We start from the raw sequence: 25,982 nt of genomic DNA, 5'->3' as shown, positions 1-25,982 counted from the left end.
CTGTCAATATGCTAGAAGAAGCTCACTTAAAAAATTCTCAAATACGGATTCAGCGGAGCAAAAACAGGCGGGCTAGACCAGTGAAAATTGTACATACCTTGATTATCTGCAGACTATAGTTTCAAAATTAAGTGAGCTTCTTCTAGCATATTGACAGATCGGTCACTGGTCAATCTTATATACACAAGTACTATAATCTTTTTAGGATCTCCCAAAAAAATTTTTCCTGAACCTTCTGATTCTTTTAATGTGCTAGTTTCCTGGTATTAAATTGATATTAATTAATATCGAATTTTTACCATATTATGTTAATTAACCATAATCACATTTCTCAAAGTTGGTAAATTCAAAGCAGAAATTATTTTCTGCAGAGATATTTTCCGGATTCAGCGCGCCAAAACTAAGACTTTTGAATTTTAATCTTTATAATGGATAGAATCACGTGCACGTTTTCACTGGTTGAAGACAACTAGCACGAGATTATGTTCGATTATAGGAATATCGGCAATCTGTACTGAAGATAAATAGATACTTTAATTTGGAAGTATTGATTTTGAAACTATAGTCTGCAGATAATCGAGGTATGTACAATTTTCACTGGTCTAGCCCACCTGTTTTTGCTCCGCTGAATCCGTATTTGAGAATTTTTTAAGTGAGCTTCTTCTAGCATATTGACAGACCAGTCACTGGTCAATCTTATATACACAAGTACTATAATCTTTTTAGGATCTCCCAAAAAATTTTTTCCTGAACCTTCTGATTCTTTTAATGTGCTAGTTTCCTGGTATTAAATTGATATTAATTAATATCGAATTTTTACCATATTATGTTTTATATATATATATATATATATATATATATATATATATATAAAAGTATGCATATGAGGCTGTACCCAAAAATAAATGGAAATGTTCTCTGTAGGACAAGCCCATTGTAGTTCGGGCTTCTACTGCTAGAAGCCACTTTATGCAACCTTCTGCCAACCAATGTCATTGAGTGGGGTCATACTGCCACACCGTGCATCTTTGTTTTGCAGTGCACCTCTGGTCATCGATTTTTGTGATGACTGAAAGGAAAGGAAAGGACAGCGTGCTTCTGTAAAATTTTGTCTTCTGCCATGGAAAACAGAGGCCAAAACAGCTTACAAGGATGCTGCCATAAACAAAAACAAGTTTACGAGTAGTTTTCCTGCTTTAAGAATGGTCATTGGTCGCTTGAAGACCAAGCTCGTTTGGGGGGTCACTGAACTGAACTTTGAGGACCATCGCCAAACAATTAACAAACTTGTTGATATGACTGGTGTGTCCTGGAGCTCCTCTCAATGAATTTTCGAGCAAGGAATTGCGAATGAAAAGAGTTGCAGCAATATTTGTACTTGACTTGCTCATGGAAGATCAAAAGCAGTCACAATGCTCATTGCCATTCTTCCAAGAAAATATGTCCAGCCAAAGAGAAATATTATCTTGCTTCAAAACAGGCAGGGGTCAGCAACTTGAAGGGCATTCAGCCACAACAAAATCTGCCTCAACAAATTCTGTCCAACCCATGCAAAGCATGGAAATGTGGATGTTGAAACTACAATGATGATACTATGAGCTTCTTCATAGTTTCCATCTTTTAAATTCACTGACTAGTTCTTAGTTGTCCTGGGACTAAAGTAAAACATACCCACCCAAGAAGGTTACCACACAGTAAGATACCTTCCTTGGGCGAGGAATGTTGCTCGGGTGAGGTATGCTGCTCGGATGAGGTACGCTACCCAGATGAGGTACGCTGCTCGGGTGAGGTACACTACTTAGATAAGGTACGCTGCTTAGATGAGGTACCTTCCTTGGGCAAGGTATGTTGCTTGGGTGTGGTACCTTCCTTGGGTAGAGTACCTTTCTCAAAGCCAAGACTGTGTCCCTACACCTCCTTCAAAACTCATACTAAATATCTGAAACCTGATAAACCAGATCTTAACTAGACTTACAGTTTCTCTCGTCATACTCCAAGAATTTGTTACACAAAGCAAGTTCCCTCGTCCAGTTTGGGTGTGGAATGTTCTGTTGGACAAAGATGCGATGATCCCAGGAACCATAGGATTTTGGATTAACTCTAAGACAGGACTCGATGAAGGATAGTTCTTCCTCAAACAAACACTGGAGATCCTTGGTAGATCTGAAAATGAACAAGAGATAATCTGTTACACCATACATTATCTGACATAAGCTATTTGTTGGTGGTGTTGTGTAGCCCTAGGTCAGTCCTAAATCAAGTGGGTCTATGATCAAAGGCTAGTGAGTGGATTTGGTAGACAAAATAAAAGGAGCCTGTTGTGTGTGTGTGTGTGTGTGTGTGTGTGTGTGTGTGTGTGTGTGTGTGTATATATTACACACATATATCTGTGTGTGTGTTTGTGCCTGTTCTCCACCACTGCTTGACAACAATTTTTGTGCATTTATATCCTCGTAACTTAGCAGTTTGGCAAAAATGACCAATAGAATAAGTATTAGGATTAAAAAGATAAGTTCTGTGGTTAATTCATTTGACTAAAAGATTCTCCAAGGCGGTGCCCCAGTATGGCCACAGTCTAATGACCGCAACAAGTAAAAGGATATGTTAGATAAACAAAAGAAATACCTAATATAATAAATGCGAAAACTAATTTCTGTGTGTCAGTGTCACACTTTGACTTCCTCTCTCACTATTCAATGACTCTTCTCCTATTCCTCATGCTGGGGTGAGTGTAATAGCAGGCATAGAGATGGTGAGGGCGGTGGTGAAGACAAACAGAGAGAGAAAGAGAGACAAAGAAATTTAGGGAGAGTTGATGATGTTTTATTAAAAGTAGTAGTGTTGATGGTGGCTGTGGGAGTAATAATAAGAGAGAGAGAAAGAGTGGGTATGTGAGGGAAAGAGGGAGATGATGTACAACTTTGTTTAACCATGTCTCCTTGACAGAAATTCCTTTGGCCAACATACTGAACACTTTTACACATACATTTAGCCTTTTGCTTTTACCATTTTTTTTTTAGCTTTCATTAATACACACGAAATACACTTTAATTGAAATAAAGTTTCCCCAAAATTAAACATATCTCATATAATAAATCTAAATGTCAGTGTGTCACACTTTTTTCAACTTTAATAAATCCTTTCTACTGGAAGCATAAGGCCTCAAATTTTGGAGAAAGGGATTAAGTTGATAACATCGACCCCAGTATGTAACTGGTGCTAATTTTATTGACCTCGAAAGGATGAACGCCAAAGTTGACCTCATTGGAATTCAAACTGAAAACCTAATAGCAGACGAAATGCAGCTACGCATTTTGCCTGGCATGCTAACGATTCTGCCAGCCCCCGCCTTAATATAATAACTATGAATGTCAGTGTGTCACGCTTTTCCAAATTTACTCCTAGAGGCCATAACCCAACATATCATACCATTTTGGAATCAGGCCAACTCTGTGAGTAAATTAAAAACATTTTGGGCCAAATCCAGAACCACAAACCTGAAATTTTGGATTCCTATGTTTTCATTACTGTGATTGTCTTGAGCGATTTTTTCACATGATCATCATCGAGATATGATTCTGGAGAAGCAATTGCAACAAATTCTCCAAAACAAGTCAGAGATCTGTTTGCAGATCTTCCCATTCGAGGTCAGTTACTTAAAAGCTAGTATATAGCCAAATAAAGAATGCTACTGAAACAGCTGTCAGACATAGATAAATAGATAAATCAATAAACATACCGTGTCTCCTTGAAAGCTACGAGGATTTCTTTGCGGAAGTTCCAGAGAGTGTAGAAATCTGGGTTGAGGAGGAGAACCTCAGCACAGAGACTCAATCCCTTTTCATCAAAGACGGAATTGCTTCGCTGGAAAGTGGAGAAATAAATGAATAAATAGGTGCAAGTCTACTATTGATGTTGCATACTTAACCCTTTAGCACTCAGATTACGCTGTGAAAAGTAATGCTTTTTCATTCATATTGTTTTTAATTAACCTTTAGCACACTGTGGGAGCATCAGGTCACCGTATAAGTCTTCTCCCCTGTTGTAACAGGACAGTGGCAGGGGAAACAAATCTAGAGGAAATGCAGTGTGCTAAAGGTTAACCATGCATTATGACATAGCTTTGAAATTTTGATGATGTGATTGTAGATTTTTAGAATGGCATTGAAGAGTAAGTGTGATAAGCTGGATCTGGCTAGTTAGAACATAAAACAAGAAGCATATTTAGGCTGGATATGATCAGTCTAAATGCTAAAGAGCTAACTCTTTAGCATTCACAATATTCTGTTAAAACTAATGCTGGTTTGTGCTGGGGTATCTCAGGCTACTAGAGTTACAATACAGTAAGATAATAGTATTTCATCAATCATTCTCCTTTACCTTCTGATCCTCTCCTATTAACAACATTACCTCATTGTCTTACTATAATCATGCTTATTTATGATTACAGGTAAGTTCACCACCATCAATTCATCGTCAAGAAAGTTCGTTATGTGGGAGGTTTACCAAGAAAATATATCCATAGTATCTCACCATTAATAGTTTAAAACTATTTTACTGAAAAAAAAAAAAAAATGGTGAATTGATGACGCTGAACTTTCCCTGAAGTAAATTAATGTTGTTGAACTTACCAAACATGCTTATTTATTCACCTTGTTTTGAGTTATTCATGCATTATCTTGCAGGTATAAGATTCTGATGATGTGGAAGTGCAATGGCCCAGTGGTTAGGGCAGCGGACTCACGGTCATAGGATCGCGGTTTCGATTCCCAAACCGGGCGTTGTGAGTGTTTATTGAGCGAAAACACCTAAAAGCTCCACGAGGCTCCGGCAGGGGATGGTGGCGAACCATGCTGTACTCATTCACCACAACTTTCTCTCACTCTTACTTCCTGTTTCTGTTGAACCTGTAATTCAAAGGGCCAGCCTTGTCACACTGTGTCACGCTGAATTTCCCCGAGAACTACGTTAAGGGTGCACGTGTCTATGGAGTGCTCAGCCACTTGCACATTAATTTCACGAGCAGGCTGTTCCGTTGATCGGATCAACTGGAACCCTCGACGTCGTAAGCGACGGAGTGCCAACAACAAGATTCTGATGATGTAACTGTTAATTCTTTAGTATGATATTGTAGGATTGGTGTGAGAAACCAGATTTGGTCAATAAACACTCACAACGCCCGGTCTGGGAATCAAAACCGTGATCCTATGACTGCGAGTCCGCTGCCCTAACCACTGGGCCATTGCGCCTCCACATAATCTATATACTGACTATATACAGAATCTACATTCACTACCATATATAAAATCTATATACTATATCATAAATAGAATTTACATACCCTACTATGTATAGAATCTACACACCTTACTGTATATAGAATCTACGTACGTTAACATATACAGAATCTACATACACTACTGTATATATTATACATACTGCACACATACTCCAAATTTAACAAAATCCTCAAATTTAGCTCAGGCCTACTGTAAATGCTCATACATAGTTAGAACCTGAAATTTATAGGACTGACTAGGTCCAAGGACTACTTCACTTAGGAACAATTCCAAGCAATTTGAAAAACACCAGCCCACAACTTGGCTCACAATCTACATACCTTATCAAATATCTTCTCCAAGGCAGCAGTGTATAACTGCAGCTTCTTCTCCCTCTCCTTCCTTTTTGCTTCAGCCTGTTCGGCTGTTGTTCTTACCTTCACACGACCATGCTGGGAAAGGAAAACATAGAAATAAAGACTTCCGTTAAGAAGTTAGATGACGTCCTGACTAGCTCACTGTACACCCACACACACATGTCTGAACTGTCACACTACATCACCACATGATGGCTTGACTATTGTCACACTACGTCTCAACCACACATTGTCACTATCAAGCAACACTGTTACCACCACCACCACCACCGTCACCACCATCGCTGCTACACTACAGAACAGCCACATAGCATGTCCTCACTACCACCTCAAAAATAATCCTTTCTGTTACAGGTACAAGGCCTGAAATTTGGGGGGAGGGGATAAGTCAACTGCATTGACCTTAGTGCATAACTGGTACTTATGTGCATAACTGGTACATCGACTCTGAAAGGACGAAAGGCAAAGCTGACCTTGGCAGAATTTGAATTCAGAACATAAGGATGGACAAAGTGCTGCTAAGCATTTTGCTTGGCCTGCTAATGATCCTTTGCCAGGAAAGCTAACAGTTCTGCCAGCTCGCCACCATAATAATGATAATAATAATAATAATAATCCTTTCTACTATATAAACAAGGCCTGAAATTTGGGGGGAGGGGATAAGTCGATTACATTGACCTCAGTGCATAATCGGTACTTATTTCGTTGACTCCAAAAGGACAAAAGTAAAATCGACGTTGGTAGAATTTGAATCCATTAACCTTAATTAACCCTTTAGCATTCAGATTACTCTGCCAGATGTAATCCTTATTTATTCACATTGTTTTAAATTAATTTTGCATTATCTCATAGAAAGCTTTGAGATTTCAATGACGTGATTGTTTATTTTTAGAATGATATTATAGGGTAGGTGTGAGAGGCTGGATCTAGCCTTGTTTTGAATTCATCTTGCATTTTGTCCTGTAGCTTTGAGATTTTGAGTATGTGATTATCTTTTACTCTTTACTTGTTTCTGTCATTAGACTGGGGCCAAGCTGGGGCACTGCCTTGAAGAATTTTACTCAAACAAATTGATTCTTAGTACTTATTTTTTGTAAAACCTGATACTTATTCTATCGGTCTCTTTTGCTGAACTGCTACGTTATGGGGACATATCAATACTAGTTGTCAAGCAGTGGTGTGGGACAAACACTGACACACAGACAGACATATGCATACACATGATAGGCTTCTTTCAGTTTTCGTCTCCCAAATCCACACATATGTCTTTGGATGGCCTGAGTCTATAGTAGAAGACACCCAAGTGCCATGGAGTGGGACTGAACCAGGAACCATGTGCCTTTCCTGTTGCCAACCCTTACTTGTTTCCAAGTAAGGTAACATTTCCCCATGGCTTAAAGTTTACATGGAAGATTGGAAACATCATACATTGCCTGTATGATGGTGGAACACATTTACAACTGTCACGTTGTCAAAATAAGGAGATACCAACACACACACACACACACACACATATTTTAGTCATTAGACATGGCCATGCCGAGGCACTGCCTTGAAGAAATTTTAATCATATGCATCAACTCCAATACTTATATTTTAAAGCACGGTACTTATTCTATTGGTCTCTTTTGCCGAACCACTAAGTTATGAGGATGTAAACACACATCGGTTGTCAAGTGGTGGGACAGGATGGCCAAATACAGACACAAAAACACACACACACATATATGATGGGCTTCTTTAAGTTTCTGTCTACCAAATCCATTCACAATGCTTTGGTTGGCCACGGCTTATAGTAGAAGACACTTGGTCAAGTTGCCATGCAGTGGGTCCGAACCCTGAATCGTGTGGTTGGGAAGCAAGCTTCTTACCACACAGCCACTCTTGCGCCTATACATGCTATTTTATTGAGGCTGAAAAGACTTCACAAACTATTACACAAAGTTTCATGTAACTTCATCAGACAGTTGTGAGGAATCAGAATAGTACAATAATTAATAAATTATGCTTGCATACAAATATACATGCACACAGACTTGTGCAAGGTGAAGGAGTCAACTATAGAAATGTTTGATAGTGAACGAAGCAAGTCGCCAAACGTTACCCACCATAATTACAGAAAGAAGAGTAATTAAACTCAATTATCGGTTTCTTTTTTGTTTTACTCTTTACTCTTTTACTTGTTTCAGTCATTTGACTGCGGCCATGCTGGAGCACCGCCTTTAGTCGAGCAAATCGACCCCGGGACTTATTCTTTGTAAGCCTAGTACTTATTCTATCGGTCTCTTTTTGCCGAACCGCTAAGTTACGGGGACGTAAACACACCAGCATCGGTTGCCAAGCAATGGTGGGGGGACAAACACAAACACACAAACATACACATATATATATATATACATATATACGACGGGCTTCTTTCAGTTTCCGTCTACCAAATCCACTCACAAGGCTTTGGTCGGCCCGAGGCTATAGTAGAAGACACTTGCCCAAGGTGCCACGCAGTGGGACTGAACCCGGAACCATGTGGTTGGTAAGCAAGCTACTTACCACACAGCCACTCTGCTTGTTTATTTTTTTTAATAATAAATATTTCCCAGCAATATACCAACAGCACTCTACACCCAGAGTGCTAATACTAGTTATTGCATCGATATGTGGCTGGAGATTACTGAGCCCTAAATTACCCACAATCTTCCAGATTCAATACCCTTAATACTCAAAATCATTCTAGCTATTTATCGACCACTTTGCTGATTCATTCTCACTCCGGATTCACCATAACACACCATAATTACAGAAAATGGTATAATTATATCAAGCTAGCCGAAAAATTCAACATAGAAAACTATTGTAGGAAAGTGGTTATACACCATTTGGTGTACACCGCTTCCGTACATTAAATTTCTAGAAGAAACAACGGAACGCAAATTCTGAACAACATAACAATATTTATTTACAGTGGAATTCAGTTCACGCTTGGAGGGAATTCGGTAGCTCGTCGCCCTCGGTTACTGAGACGCCTCCTGAATGATTTCCGTGGTTATTTGTGAAGCTCTGGTGCTGACATGTGAGAGAGCTCTGTTGGACGTCTTGGCTCGACGGAGATCAGTCAACGAAGAGACTGAGAAAAGGCGCCAAAACTGGGTGTTGAACTCTACGCATGCGCATGAGACTCTTCCTGTATTCCTTCCGGAACTAGTCCCTGCGCATGCGTGGATAAAACTCCGGACATTGAACATATAACAGTCGTCTGCTATAAATGGTCACTACACTATATAATAAACGAAGATTATGCAGAAACTCAGCGTACATTAAATCTGCCATGAGCTCTAAAACTCATAAAGCCGAAGCTTAATTCGTTTTCCATGACGTGTTAAGTGACTGAGTTACAAAACTCCCCCAGAACGGGATTCATTTAAAGCTGAGCGGATTGGAACCAAGTGAAATAAAGTGCTTTGCTCAAGAACACAACGCACTGCCCGGTCCAAAGATCGAAGCCACAATCATACGATCACGAACATGTAACACCCCAAATACTAGGCCATGCAGTTACATTCATCATACATAACCCACCCTAATTACAGAAAGAGGTGCAATTAAATTCAATTATGTGTTTCTTCCTCACTTTTTTTTTTAATATAATAAATCTTTCCTTGTTATATACCAGTAGATTCCTTACCCTGTTCTAGACTGTATGTATTTCCAGTTACGGGAAGATGTGAAATAGAAAACTATGCGATAACTAAACGAAGTTTCTACACGAATTCTCTCTAACCCACAATAATTACAGAAAGAGGAGTAAATAAACTTCAAGTGGTTCTGTTTATTTGTATTTTTATAATAAAACTTGTTCTGCTATATATATATATGCTATGCCAGTACATCCCTCTGGACTGTTGTACCCAGCTAGTTTAACGTGCGAAATGCTGAAATATGTGATAATAAATGAAGTCTCTATACCAGGGGGTCAGGGTACTTATAATTTCCATTTTTTTGTGTCATTACTGCTTTTTACAAGGAAAACATTTAAAGAAATTTAATGAAAACATTTAACGAAATTGATAAAAAAAAACAATAAAAATTCAGTCAGATTATTATACTGATTTCAAATTTTGGCATAAGACCAAACAATTTCGGGGAAGCAGTTAAGTCGGGTACTACTAAAGCAGCACGGTCCCGAACGCGCAGTCGCGCGTCCGGGCTAGCTAGTCGTGAGTGGTCGATCCTAACCCTAATCCTAAACACGTATTCATTTGCACACGCGGGTTAGGGTTAGGGTTAGGGTTAGGGTTAGGGTTAGGGATAGGGTTAGGGTTAGGATCGACCACTCAAGACTAGCTAGCGACTGCGCGTTAGGGACCGTGCTGTTTTAGTAGTACCGTTAAGTCGATTATATCGACTTTTGTGCTCAACTGGTAGTTATTTTATCGACCTGGAAAGGATGAAAGGCAAAGTCAACCTCGCCACGATTTGAACTCAGAATGTAAACACGGACGAAATGTCGCTAAGCATCTCGGCCGGTGTGCTAACGATTCTACCATTATTACATTAATTAATACAGTCGGGTGGAGGCGCAATGGCCCAGTGGTTAGGGCAGCGGGCTCACGGTCATAGGATCGCAGTTTCGATTCCCAGACCGGGCGTTGTGAGTGTTCATTGAGCGAAAACACCTAAAAGCTCCACGAGGCTCCGGCAGGGGATGGTGGCGAACCCTGCTGTACTCTTCCACCACAACTTTCTCTCACTCTTTCTTCCTGTTTCTGTTGTACCTGTATTTTCAAAAGGACCAGCCTTGTTACACTCTGTGTCACGCTGAATCTCCCCGAGAACTACGTTAAGGGTACACGTGTCTGTGGAGTGTTCAGCCACTTGCACGTTAATTTCACGAGCAGGCTGTTCCGTTGATCGGATCAGCTGGAACCCTCGTCGTCGTAAGCGACGGAGTGCCAACAAATACAGTAGGAATATTTAATGTAAAATACGTTTGGTGAATACTAGTTATTGTGTCGATATTTAGCTGGCAATTGTTGAGCCTTAAATTACGCACACTCTTCCAGATTCAGCATCCTTAAACTTAAAATCATTCTAGCTATTTATCAACCACTTTTCTGATGCATTCTCTATACGCACTCTAATAAAAGAAACTGATATAATTAAACTTAATGATTTTTTTTTTGTACCTACAGTACCCTAAACCCACCTTAGACTCTATACTAAATGAGGGCGTGGAATACAGAACTATGTGACAATAAACGAAGTTCTCGCAAATGAACTCGTCATACAGAATCCACCCTAATTACAGAAAGAAGCGTAATTAAAGTTAATTAACTAAATGTTTTTTGGTTTTTTTTTCTATTTTGAAAACATATGTTGCTCTACTAAATACTAACAGAATCCCAAACCCATTCTAGACCGTATATCAAGCTATTTGAAGGTTTAAAAAATGCAGAAAGAGGTGACGATAAAGCCTGAACACGAATTTACCTTAACACACCCTAATTACAGAAAGAAGAGAAATTAAACTCAATGATTTGTCTGTCGTTCCTTGCCATGTATATCAGCAATATCCTAAATTCATTCTAGACTGCATATGAAGGTAACTGAAGTTGTAAAATACAGAAAATATGTAACAATAAACAAAGTTTCTATATACATTATATACACCAACTCACCATAATGAAGCCTTTTCCTCTGCTCTGGCACAAAACAGCTGCTGTTGTAATCTATTCGTCCCACACAGAAGAGTTCTCTACATTACGTATATTTAGTATCTAATATATATATATGTATGTATAACAGATACACTAAATCTCATATACAAAGTCTCGCTGTGAAATAATTATAAATAAAAAGTCCCCTCTTCAGAATCTAACCAGCATTCAAGGATCAAACACCGATCGAACCTGCTTTTAATTCTAGTTCCGAGTTCAAATCCTGCCGAGATTAACTTTGCCTTTCATCTTTCCGGGGGTGATAAAATAAAGTACTAGTCAAGTATTAGAATAGATTTTAATATTCCTATAAAACATCCTAGATGAGAATGGAATAATGCTGGAAGACTAAGATAGGTTCGTCTTTCGGGCGCTAATATGATTTCATTTTTCATATGCACCTAAACGAATTGTTTCGTTTTTCACGTAAATAATTTCAGGTTTTAAATTTTGTTGGAAAAAAATAAAGAAAAAATCCTTTCAAAATTTGGTCTGGTTTTTCTTTCGTTCTGTGTACAAATATCGCCGAGGTCGACTTTGTCTTCTATCCTTCTGGGGTTCGATGAAATAAAGTACCAATCAAATACTGAAATCGATTTAATATTCCAATAAAGCATCATCAATAGAAATAGAATTCAATTGAAAGACAATAGAAGTTCGTATTTCGGGTGTACCTCAACTAACAACTTCGTTTTTCATCTAACAATTTTCGCCTCTTAATTTCGCTTATTTCTTCCTTTCAACTTGTTAACTGTTATCAAAAATTTTTGAGGTAGTGGATCAGTAGAAAGTTGGACAAAAATGTTTGTACCGGCTCTTTACATTCTGTGTTCAAATCTTGCTGAAGTCAATTGTGGGACGGTCGGTGAAATAAACTACCAATGAAATACTGGAGTAGATTTAATATTCGTGTATAACATTGTGGGTGGAGGCGCAATGGCCCAGTGGTTAGGACAGCGGACTCGCGGTCATAGGGTCGCGGTTTCGATTCCCAGACCGGGCGTTGTGAGTGTTTATTGAGCGAAAACATCTAAAGTTCCACGAGGCTCCAGCAGGGGGTGGTGGCGAACCCTGCTGTACTCTTTCACCACAACTTTCTCTCACTCTTTCTTCCTGTTTCTGTTGTGCCTGTAATTCAAAGGGTCAGCCTTGTCACACAGTGTCACGCTGAATATCCCCCGTGAACTACGTTAAGAGTACACGTGCCTGTGGAGTGCTCAGCCACTTGCACGTTAATTTCGCGAGCAGGCTGTTCCGTTGATCGGATCAACTGGAACCATCGACGTCGTAAGCGACGGAGTGCCAACAACAACAATAACATTGTGGATGTCAAAGGAATTATAATTGAAGACTCAGATTTATTTCTCCTGTCATCCTTTTGGGGTTGTTAAAATAAAGTATACCTCACTTTACGAGACCACGGGTTTATGAGTTTTATTTTTGAAGTACAAGATCCAAATTTTTTAACAAAGTGCAAAAGTTTCTACTCCCATAACAAATGCTTCTGCTTGTTACCGAGAAATTTACAGAGAGCGAAAAAAAAAAAAGGTTCTAAGCAAACAACTCTGGACTTGTTTAAAAAGAAATCTACAAACCCGTCTACGAGTGCTTGTGGATCGATGATAGTGTCTACAAGTGATGGTGTGCGCGGGTCTAGTGTGAGTGAAAGTGATTCAGAAAACGGGTAATCTTCCAGTTTCGGGGTGTAAAAAAAGTAAATAAAATACAAGGGAAATAACTTAACGTCTTACTAGTATTATCCATACTACTCTGAAATGTGATTTTTTTTTTTTAGCTGTTTATAAATAAATCAAACACGTGATTGAAGTTACCTGTTTATATATAAATCACACACGTGATTGAATATCATAGTACTGGCTGCACAACTTATGATAACCTTCTAGTATAGGGAAATAATGGTCAAACTAAAGCGTTTGACCCGAGCTCAAAAATTAAAAAATAAATTAGTGTAATAGGTGTAAAACAACTTGCTGTGAACGAATATGAAGAAAAAAATGCGCGCTCGCGAACGGGTGGGGTGAGGAGAGTACGGATAATACTAGTAAGACGTTAAGTTATTTCCCTTGTATTTTTATTTACTTTTTTTACCTCCCGAAACTGGAAGATTACCAATTTTTTTTTATTATAAACGTTCTTGACATTCTTTTTACTTTATATAAAATATTCTTTACATTCTATTGTTGTTTTATTGCCATTTATTTACAAGTATTACTCTTTTACTTGTTTCAGTCATTTTGACTGTGGCCATGCTGGAGCACCGCCTTTAGTCGAGCAAATCGACCCCAGGTGTGTGGGCAGGCCAACATTCCGCTTGAATGGAATGCCAGTCAATTGCAGGGTTGCCTATTCACAGCTGAGCGAACTGGAGCAGTGTGAAATACAATGCAGAGCCAGACTGGAAAGGGAGAACATGATCTTGCGATTAAGAGGGCAACAACCTAATCTCTAGGACACACATTGTCATATATATATATATATATATATATATACACACACACACACACACACACATATATATATATATATATATATATATATATATATATATATATATATATATATGTATATATATACATATATATGTGTGAAGGCGCATGGCTCAGTGGTTAGAGCGCAGAGCTTACAATCGCGAGGTCATGAGTTCGAATCCTGGGCTGCGTGTTGTGTTCTTGAGCAAGACACTTTATTTCATGTTGCTCCAGCCACTCACCTGTAGAAATGAATTGTGATGTCACTGGTGCCAAGCTATATCGGCCCCTTTGCTTTTCCCTTGGATAACACTGGTGGCGTGGAGTGGGGAGACTGGTATGCATGGGCGACTGCTGGTCTTCCATAAACAACCTTGCCCGGACTCACCCAAACTTGCCTCGGAGGACAATCCCATGGTCAGTCATATATATATGGAGAGAGAGAGAGAGGATGAGAGTCACATTTTGTAAGTACGTGTGGATTGTTGGCGATTTTTTTTCCTCTGCTTTCCTTTTCTCTTGGACTTACCTCTGTCTCCTGTTTCTGAAGAAGAGCTTTGCTCGAAATATAAAATTACTTTTCTTTCCTTTCCTGAGTGTTTGTTAATACTTTGCATGTACCACATTCTCACATTGTTGTAATTATATATATATATATATATATATATATATATATATATATATATATACATATATATATATATATATATATATACATATATATATATATATGTATATATAAATTTAATGAATGGAGTAAAACGCATATGTTAACTGCATACTTATGCAGTTAACATATGCGTTTTACTCCATTCATTAAATTTATATATACTCAAGTACCCAAAATATCAAGGAGTTTCTACCTCATAAACAGGAGTTACACCACAGTTATTTTGTGATCTTTGCTACCCTGGTATCTATTAACCAATTTATTTTGTCCGAGTTATTTATTAATTAGGAGAAAATAAATACATATAATAATATATATGTATATATATATATATATATATATATATACTGTATGTAGTGCTAAGTTATCATAAATTTAAATTGCGCGTGCGCGTGCATGTGTATATGTATCTGTGTGTATTATGTATGTATGTATGTGCCAATGAGAGTGACCCCAACACAGTAGCTAGTCCTTGTAGAAATAACAGCTAAATCTTCCGCCAATCACACCTTAGTGGCTTATGTGTGCATGATCCAGAGAATGAGACCTCCACATGGTAGCTCAACTTGCAAGAAACAGCAGCCAAATCTCCTTCTGGTTACACTTTGATGTCTTAGAGAAGAAGATGTTGGATCATGTTATGCTTTGATAACTTTGATCATAGGTTTGGTGGGCCAAGGTTGACTTGGGGTTAAACAACAACTGCAGCAACAACATGTATTAGAAACCATGATAATGACCACCACCCAACATCACACTACCATCCCTACCACTGTTACTCTTAACCTTACCACCACCACCACCATCACTGTTACTCTTAACATTACCACCACTACTACCACACCACCACTACCACACCACCACTACCACTGTTACTCTTAACACCACCACCACTGTTACTCTTAACATCGTCACCGTCACCATCACCACCACTACTACCACCACCACCACCACCACCGTCACCACCACCATCACTGGTACCACCACCACAGCAACATCAGAAACTACTACTACTACTACTACTACTACTACTAGCCCGTCCCACCCACCACCATTATCAAAACAACAACCACCCCACCATCATCCACCCCTGTGCTGTTAGACTGAAAGAAGTGAAAGGAAGAGGGAAAAAAGCAAAGAAGAGAAACAAAGAGGGAAAGAGGGTGGAAGGAGTGGTAGGGGGAGAGAGGTCATGAAGACCTGACAACAGCTATAGCAACCAATACCACCACCACCACCACCACCACTACCACCACCACAACAGCAACAACAGCAACCAGCTATGCCATTACACCAACAACAACACTGCTACAACCATGGGCACCAAAACCACCAACTCCATTGTTACCACCACCACCACCACCAGCACCAATACTACCACCAGCACCACCACCACCAGCACCAATACCAGCACCAGCACCAGCACCAGCACCACCACCAATACCACCACCAGCACCAGCACCACCACCACCACCACCACCAATACCACCACCAGCACCAGCACCACCACCACCACCACCACCACCACCACCACCAATACCACCACCAGCACCACCACCACCGCCACCAGCACCGCCGCTGCCGCCACCCCCACCAGTACTATCAGAACAACTGAAAGATTCACAACTCCAAAACCACCACTATCAGTAGCACAACAACACCATCATCACAATGCCATTGACATCCCAACCACTATTGCTATTGCCACTACCTCTACCTCTACCTCTAGCACCTCAACAGCACACCTGACAATTACTGCAACAACACCACCAAGACCTCTATAAAGACAACCACCACCACCACCACCACCACCACAGCCGCAACAACAACAACAACAACGACTCCGCCCCACAACTACTGCCACAACATCAAGACCTCTACAATGACAACAAAAACATCCCACAATTACCACGACAACAACAACAGACCCCCCCCCCCAAAAAAAAAAACTACCCCCACCATAACAACAACCCTCACAACTACTGCCACAGCATTACCAAGAACACTACAGGGACCATTGCTACCACAACAACAACAACAGACACCACAACAACAATGAACCCCCTACTGCCACAACATTACCAAGTACACTACAGAGGCCACGACCACCACAACAATGACAATACTATCATCACAAGCACCTCTATCAACACCACTACCACCACCACCACCACCACCACCACCACCAATAACAACAACACCAACAACATCACAATCAACCTTGACTCTGGTTTTGTCAACAAGGAAGAGCTTCATATCAGCTGTTCATGTGACATCACTAGTATGCCAACCAATCAGCTACCAGCACACACACACACACACGCATGCACACACACACACGCACATGTATACACAGGCATACATATATGCACAAGCACACACATTCACATGTGCATACGCATTGCATATCCAACACACAGACATATATCACCACACGCCATATAGATGCCACATACATACACACATACGTCTAGAAGTTACACACACACACACAAACATGACATAAGCATACCACAGATGCACTAGATATCCACATACATACCTATCATACACATACACACACATATACACGCAAACATACAGAAACATACATACAAACATACACACACACACACACACACATCGTATACACATGCACTCCATGCACACAACATGACATAAGCATACTGCAGATGCACTAGATACACACACACACACACACACACACACACACACACAAACATACATGAAAATACATGCAAACACACACACACACACACAAATATACACAAACATACACACTTGAATGCACATACAAGCACACACAAACATACACATTCGCATACACAGAATGTACATCGCACGCACATGCACACACACACATAAACATACCATAGATGCACTAAATACACACACACCAAATATACACACATCCACAAACACAATACAAATCACACACATACACACTGAAATTATGCATCATACATATACACCACTCACACACACACACATAGCACACAAACAGAATGTTATAGCTAACACCACACATACACACACATGGCATTGACACACAAACACATATGTATACACGCAACATGTAGTACACAAACACCACACACACACATATACATGCCTCATACACACAGACTAATACCATGTCAGCACACGCACACACACACATCATAGACATAAAACACATTCAACATACATGCACAACGGATGTGTTTGCATCACGTGTAGCCCTCCCCCTCCACACACACACACACTATATACACAGATCACACAAACATTTACAACACTAAACACAATGAAGCACACATAAACACACACACACACACACACAACACACATAGAGACCTACAACAGAGATCCAAAACACACACAGACATATACACACTGCAGCACACTCACACATAAATACACACCGCTCACAGGCACACACACAACACAAACACCGAAACACACACACACACACATAAATGGATCACATATATACACACAAAACACAGAGATTCAAACACACACACACATGGAATACAAAGTCCCCCCCCCCCCCATACACACAACACATATATACACACACACACACGGAACACAGAAATCCAAACACACACACACAACACAGAGACCCAAACACACACACACACACTCACAACACATACACACGTACAGAACACAGAGACCCAAACACACACACACACACACACACACAACACATATACACACACAGAACATATACACACAGAACACAAAGATCCAACACAGTACATGCATACCGAAAAGATACACCATACTTTTCATGTATAACATGACACACATCACATACACACACACGTACACACTCACACACACATATACACATACATACAGACATAAAGGCAAGCATATAATCGCACACACAGGTATGAAAGCTTACACACACACACACACACACACAAACACATACACACACATGAAAGATGCATTGATACATGCAAAGGTATACATATGCACATGCATTCATACACATGTACAGGTGTAGCTGCTTCCCAACCACATGGTTCTGGGTTCAGTCCTACTGCATGGTACCTCGGGGCAGTGTCTTCTACTATAGCCTTAGGCTGATCAAAGCCTTGTGAGTGGATTTGGTAGAAGGAAACTGAAAGGAGCCTGTCTATATATATACATACATACATACATACATACATACATACATACATACATATATATATATATATATATATATATATATATATATAGATAGATAGATAGATAGATATAGGGCAGGGAATTGCCAATTAGTAATAAAATTAATAATTAACAATTTTGCCAAGTAGTTCAGTATGAAAAAAACCTTTATCGGTAAAACCATTTATAATCATAAATATATAGGGGTCAGCATATATATTGCCATCCGTTAGAGAAAAAATTGTAGTTTAGAATCAGTAGTTCTTTGACTGCTATTTCTAAATTTTCAGTATGTTGGTGAAGCAACTCATGCTGACCCCTATATATTTATGATTATATATATATATAGATAGATAGATATTCAGTTAAGATGTCTTACGTTTAAGCTGGTTCCCATGCATTTCCCTGAAGAGAAGATTACATTCTTATCAACATCACCTATTCCTATGGAAGGTATAATTTGTAATCTTCGAAACATATGTTGGAAATAAAAGTATTCAGTTAACATATGCGTTTTACTCCATTTACTAAATTTATATATACTCAAGTACCCTAAATAACAAGGAGTTTCTACCTCATAAACAAGAGTTACATCACAGTCATTTTGTGATCTTTGCTACCCTGGTATCTATTAACCAATTTATTTTGTCCGAGTTAATTATTAACTAGGAGAAAATAAATACATATAATAAAATATATATAAATATATATATATATATATATGCTTGTGTGTTTGTATCTTTTTTATCTCCACCCCATCGCTTGACAACCGCTGTTGGTGTGTTACATTCCCATAACTTAGCAGTTCAGGATAAGAGACCATTAGAATAGGCTTACAAAGAACAATTCTTAGGGTGTATACAGACACACACACACACATACATGCATGCACCGAGATATACACATGTACACTTACCAAGGTATACACACATACACACATCAAGTCATATACACATACACACACAGGTGTGTGTACATGTGTGCTTAGCTATGCAAACACTCACGTAGAAGAATGTGTATATATGCACACATACATGCACATATATATAGAAGTATATGTATATATATATATATATATATATATATATATATATGTATATATATATATGTATATATATATATACCAGAGTAAGCACATAAAATGTGCAACAAGGTGGAAAAAAGAGTACTCAAATACCAGAGGTAGAGTAATATGCTTTATTTAAAAGCAGCAGAAATATAACAAAAGACTGTTACTTGGAGTTTCACGTTCCCGTTCATCGGATAATAAAACTATCCGATGAAAGGGAACGTGAAACTCGGAGTAACAGTCTTTTGTTATATTTCTGCTGCTTTTAAATAAAGTATATATACATATATATATATATATATATATATATAATCACAGGTGCATATGCACACACTCAAATGCATATATTAATACAGGCATACACACAAAAACAAACCCAAGCATTCATAGCAATCATATACCCACTGACAGAGTAACATGTATTTATACACACATTTTCATATACATATGCATGCACATTCTCATATACACACAGAGACACACATACTCACACATACACACACACAAATACACACATATGCACACACATACACAATTTCACAGACACAGTCACACACATTTCATTAAGCACATACACAAATAAACATATTCATATAGAAGTATATGCACTGTTATACACATATGTTATATATGTTATACACATATTCTTTTTTTTTTTTTTTTGCTTTTATTTGTTTCAGTCATTTGACTGCAGCCATGCTGGAGCACCGCCTTTAGTCGAGCAAATCGACCCGGGGACTTATTCTTTGTAAGCCTAGTACTTATTCTATCGGTCTCTTTTGCCAAACCGCTAAGTGACAGGTACATAAACACACCAGCATCGGTTGTCAAGCAATGCTAGGGGGACAAACACAGACACAAACACACACACATACATATATATATATACGACGGGCTTCTTTCAGTTTCCATCTACCAAATCCACTCACAAGGCTTTGGTCGGCCCGAGGCTATAGTAGAAGACACTTGCCCAAGGTGCCACGCAGTGGGACTGAACCCGGAACCATGTGGTTGGTATGCAAGCTACTTACCACACAGCCACTCCTGCGCCTATATATATATGTTATACACATATATAGAAGTATATGCACTGTTATACACATATATGCAGCTGCATATACAATCTGTCATACAGAAACATACATGCATATACACATACACAAATAGATGCATGCACATACACAGAATAGACAGTTATACCCATACACCTACATACACACATAAATTCACAGTCATACACAGATATATACACTGTTATACATACACATACATACATACTCATACAAGCACAGACATACACACACTTACACACACACATATACACATGCATACATATACACACGATCACACTCACATATATACATGTACAGACATACACATACATACAAATATACATACGCATACAATTACATACATACACACACACACACATATGTATATATATATGCATACAGTCATACACAAATACAAACATGTATATACATATGCATGCACATATACAGAGACATGCATACAAACAAACTCATGCACAAACTCAGATGCAACCACACACAAATATACACACACAGTTGCACACATAAATACAAACACACACACATCTACACAATTGTACACATGCACATAGATATATACACACTGTCATACACATAAATGCAAACGTGCATACACATATACATACATATACACTGATCATATACACAAGTCACATGTGTATATGTATACATACATATATACAGGTCATATACACACAGTCATACACCGACAGCCATACCCAAACAGTCATATCACACACACACACACACACACTGTCATACGCATAAATACAAATGCATACACACTTATACGCAAACATGCATACACACACTCATTCACACACACTTACTGTCATACACATAAACACAAACACGCATACATATATGCATACACATTTATACACAAATATGCATACACACACTGTCATACACATAAATACAAACACGCATACATGTATACACGCATACACATATACACACACACACATAGACACTCTCACTCACACACGCACACAGAATCATACACATAAATACAAATATGCATACACATACATATACGCATATACACAAACATGCATACACACAGTAATACACACACACACACACACACACACATACTGTCATACACGTAAATACAAACACGCATACACATAGACACTCTCACTCACACACACAGTCATACACATACGCATATACACAAACATGCATACACACAGTATTACACACACATACTGTCATACACGTAAATACAAACACGCATACATATATACACACATGCACACACAGACACTCACACACACACACACACAATCATATGCTTACGGTCATACACATACAGTCATATGCACACATATAGACACACACACACTTTTATGCATATAAATTCAAGCACACATGCATATACACAAACATACACGCACACACACATATACACAAACATCGATACACACATATATACAAACATACACACACACACACACATATGCAAAATAGGGGGAAGAAAAACATGGCTATCAGCATCAGCTGACTTGTTGCTAAGTGAGTCATCTTTGGAAAGATCTGCTACTTGTTGTTGTTACTGTTACTGTGATGGTAACAACTACCACCACAACCACTACTGCCACCACCACTGCTACTGCTATCACCACCACCACCGCCACCACTAACACCACCACCACTGCTACTGCCATCACCATCACCACCACCACCACCACCACCGCTGCTACCACCATCACTACTGCTACTGCTATCACCATCACCACCACCACCACCACTGCTATCACCACCACCACTGCTACCACCATCACCACCACTGCTACTGTTATCACCACCACCACCACCATTACTACTACTACTACTACTACTACTACTACTACGACTACCACCACCACTGCCATTACTCCTGCTATCTCCACCACAATCAGCACCAATAGTGCCAACACCACCACCTCTTGAAACACCACCATCACCACGATCACTACTACCGCAACCACCACCAATGTCAACAACCATTACCGTCACTACCACCATCACAACTATTACCATCACTCCTGAAACCACCACCACCACCACCACCATATATATATGTATGTATGTATATATATATGTATATGTATATATATATATATACACATATATATAAACATACATACATTATATATATATGTATGTATGTATGTATGTATGTATGTATGTATGTATGTATGTATGTATATATATATATATATATATATATATATATATATATATATATAACTGGCACTATCACTTACAATGACGAGGGTTCCAGTTGATATGATCAACAGAATAGCTCCCTCGTGAAATTAATGTTAAAGAGGCTGAGTGCTCCACAGAAAAATTGTACCCTTAACATATTTCTCAGGGAAATTCAGCATGACACAGAATGTGACAAGGCTGGCCCCGTTGAAATGCAGATACTACTCGTTTTTGCCGGTCGAGTGGACTGGAGCAATGTGAAATAAAGTGTCTTGCTCAAGGACACAGTGCGTTGCCAGGAATTGAACTCTCGACCTTATGTGCTGGAATTAATTTATGTCCATGTATACTCACATTGAAATAGCATTCCCTATTCACTCTCTCAGCTGTAACCAGTATACATCTGTGTGAAAAATCCTAAATGCCAAATTTTGTCTCATTTTGTACAGAGACTGTGTCACCAATGTAGGAATACTATGAAGATAAGGGCTTTCATACATGATAAGTCAGTGGAGGCGCAATGGCCCAGTGGTCAGGGCAGCGGACTCGCAGTCATAGGATCGTGGTTTCGATTCCCAGACCGGGCGTTGTGAGTGTTTATTGAGCGAAAACACCTAAAGCTCCACGAGGCTCCAGCAGGGGATGGTGGTGAACCCTGCTGTACTCATTCACCACAACTTTCTCTCACTCTTACTTCCTGTTTCTGTTGTGCCTGTAATTCAAAGGGTCAGCCTTGTCACACTGTGTCACGCTGAATATCCCCCGAGATCTACGTTAAGGGTACACGTGTCTGTGGAGTGCTCAGCCATTTGCACGTTAATTTCACGAGCAGGCTGTTCCGTTGATCGGATCAACTGGAACCCTCGACGTCGTAAGTGACGGAGTGCCAACAAAAACATGATAAGTCAGTTGGTGACCAGAATGTTTGAAGTGGTTTGTGTACGTGATCAGGATAGACCCGTTCCAAGTTTCACACCAGTGTCTCCAGGAACCTCTGCAGGGTCACAGGAAGAAAGGATGTCCACAGAAGAAATGGTTGGCAATAGTGGAAAATTTTGTGACTCACAGCAGAAGCTGAGATGAGGCTTGAGACATGACAGATGGAAATAAGGGAAAGGCTCTAATAATCTCCATGGGTTAGGGGTCCCAAGAAGAAAGGACTTCCAAAGAAGAAGAAGATGGCAATATTGAAATATTTTGTGTCTGATTGCAAAAGCTGAGAAGAGGCTCGGATCTAATCTTGGAGATGATTGGAAGGTTTAGATAGTCTTCAATTATCTCAAGAAGAAAGGATGCCTAAAGAAAAAATGTCTAGTACTCTTACTCTTTTACTTGTTTCAGTCTTTTGACAGTGACCATGCTAGAGCACCGCCTTTAGTCGAGCAAATCGACCCCAGGACTTATTCTTTAGAAGCCTAGTACTTATTCTATCGGTCTCTTTTTGCCAAACCGCTAAGTTACGGGGACATAAACACACCAGCATCGGTTGTCAAGCGATGTTGGGGGAACAAACACATACATATATATGACGGGCTTCTTTCAGTTTCCGTCTACCAAATCCACTCACAAGGCTTTGGTCGGCCCGAGGCTATAGTAGAAGACACTTGCCCAAGATGCCACGCAGTGGGACTGAACCCGGGACCATGTGGTTGGTAAGCAAGCTACTTACCACACACCCACTCCTACGCCTAGAGTAGTAGAGAAAGATTTTTAGAGTGATAACAGAAGTGGAATTGAGCTTTGGATCTAGCACTTGATAGAGGTGGCTGCAAGGCTTTGGTAGTTTCCACAAGGTCACAAGGAGAAAGGATGTCCAGAAAAGAAATGACTTGGAGTAGAGATAGTGAAAGATTTTGTGAGCGACGGCAAAAGCTGGGATGAGGCTAGTGACCTGGCAAGTGATAGAGAGGGCTGGTAGGTTCTGCTACTCTCCACAGGGTCCTAAGAAGTAAGAACATCCAAAGAAGAAATGGTTGGCAGTAGTGAAAGATTTTGTGAGTGAAAGTAAAAGCTGGGATGATGTTTGGCATCTGGCACTTGGAGATGATTTAAAGGCTCTGGTAAACTCAAAGAAATACTTGAAGAAAGGATGTCAAAAGTTGGAAGTGTCTGATAGTCTTTATTGCATCTCAAGAAACAATGACTTCAAAAGTAGGAATGACTAGTACTGTAAGTTCATCTGAGCGATGACAAAAATGGGAATGAAACTGGGATCTGGCCCTTAAGAGAAATGACTTGAGGAACCTGATTGTCTTTGCAGAGGCAAAGGAGTAATGAATACCAAAACTCAAAAGGCTGACAAAAATAAAGATTTTGTGAGGGATGGGAAAGTCTGGGATGAAATTTGGTACTGGGTGTGGTCAGGAGGTTCTGGTAGACTTTGAAGATGGACTCAAGAAGGAAAGTTGTTCGAAGAAGAAATGGCAGGCAGTAGTGAAAGACATGGTGAATAATGGCAAAACCTGACAGCAGTCTTGGGGAAGAGGGTACTTGGATATGAATAGAAATCTCTGATAGTTTCCACATTGTTCCGAGAACAAAAGACAGCAAAACAAGAAAAGGCTAGCAGTTGTGAAAGATTCAGTAACAATGGAAAATGCTGGAATAAAAACTTGGGAGCTGGTTCTAGGAGGTGACTGTAAGACTCTCTACACTTTCTGTATTGTGCCATATACTGGGTCATCCTATAAATAATGAGGTTTTATTTTTTTTTATATGGTTATGATGTGGTATTTTACGCCTGTTATAATGCGTGGCCACTGTTGAGACTGTCGCTGTTGTATCTACTCTAGTAGCCACGATATTTTCTTGGTATTGGATACAGTCTATCTCTTCTATACTGGAATGGTAATACACCACTTCCTCTATCGCGTTATCGCCGATAGCTCTGCAAGACACTGACTTTGAACTCTCTACCTTGACTGTGATTCGAACTCGACTATAACACCTAATTGACACTTAACTCCAACTGAGGACTCATAAAATGACTGACA

The 25,982-nt window shown here is 39.4% G+C and overlaps 1 protein-coding gene across 1 annotated transcript in view; it reads right to left on the bottom strand.

Moving 5' to 3' along the window:
- Positions 1 to 25,515, bottom strand: part of LOC106879943 (geranylgeranyl transferase type-2 subunit alpha) — a 51,536-nt gene extending 26,021 nt beyond the window's left edge. The window contains exons 1-5 of the mRNA XM_089345855.1: positions 25,271 to 25,515; positions 8,614 to 8,659; positions 5,621 to 5,731; positions 3,740 to 3,864; positions 1,976 to 2,163 (exon numbers count right to left, since the gene is read on the bottom strand). Coding sequence (XP_089201981.1) covers positions 1,976 to 2,163; positions 3,740 to 3,864; positions 5,621 to 5,731; positions 8,614 to 8,659; positions 25,271 to 25,515 — 715 coding nt within the window. The remainder of the gene's footprint in view (positions 1 to 1,975; positions 2,164 to 3,739; positions 3,865 to 5,620; positions 5,732 to 8,613; positions 8,660 to 25,270) is intronic.
- Positions 25,516 to 25,982: the final 467 nt, after the last annotated feature.

The sequence above is a fragment of the Octopus bimaculoides genome, chromosome 30 (assembly GCF_046866305.1).
Source record: "Octopus bimaculoides isolate indiv1 chromosome 30, ASM4686630v1, whole genome shotgun sequence".
Classification (NCBI taxonomy): Eukaryota; Metazoa; Mollusca; class Cephalopoda; order Octopoda; family Octopodidae; genus Octopus; species Octopus bimaculoides.
The sequence above is the reverse complement of the archived record's forward strand: the minus strand, read 5'-3'. Positions and strand labels throughout refer to the sequence as shown.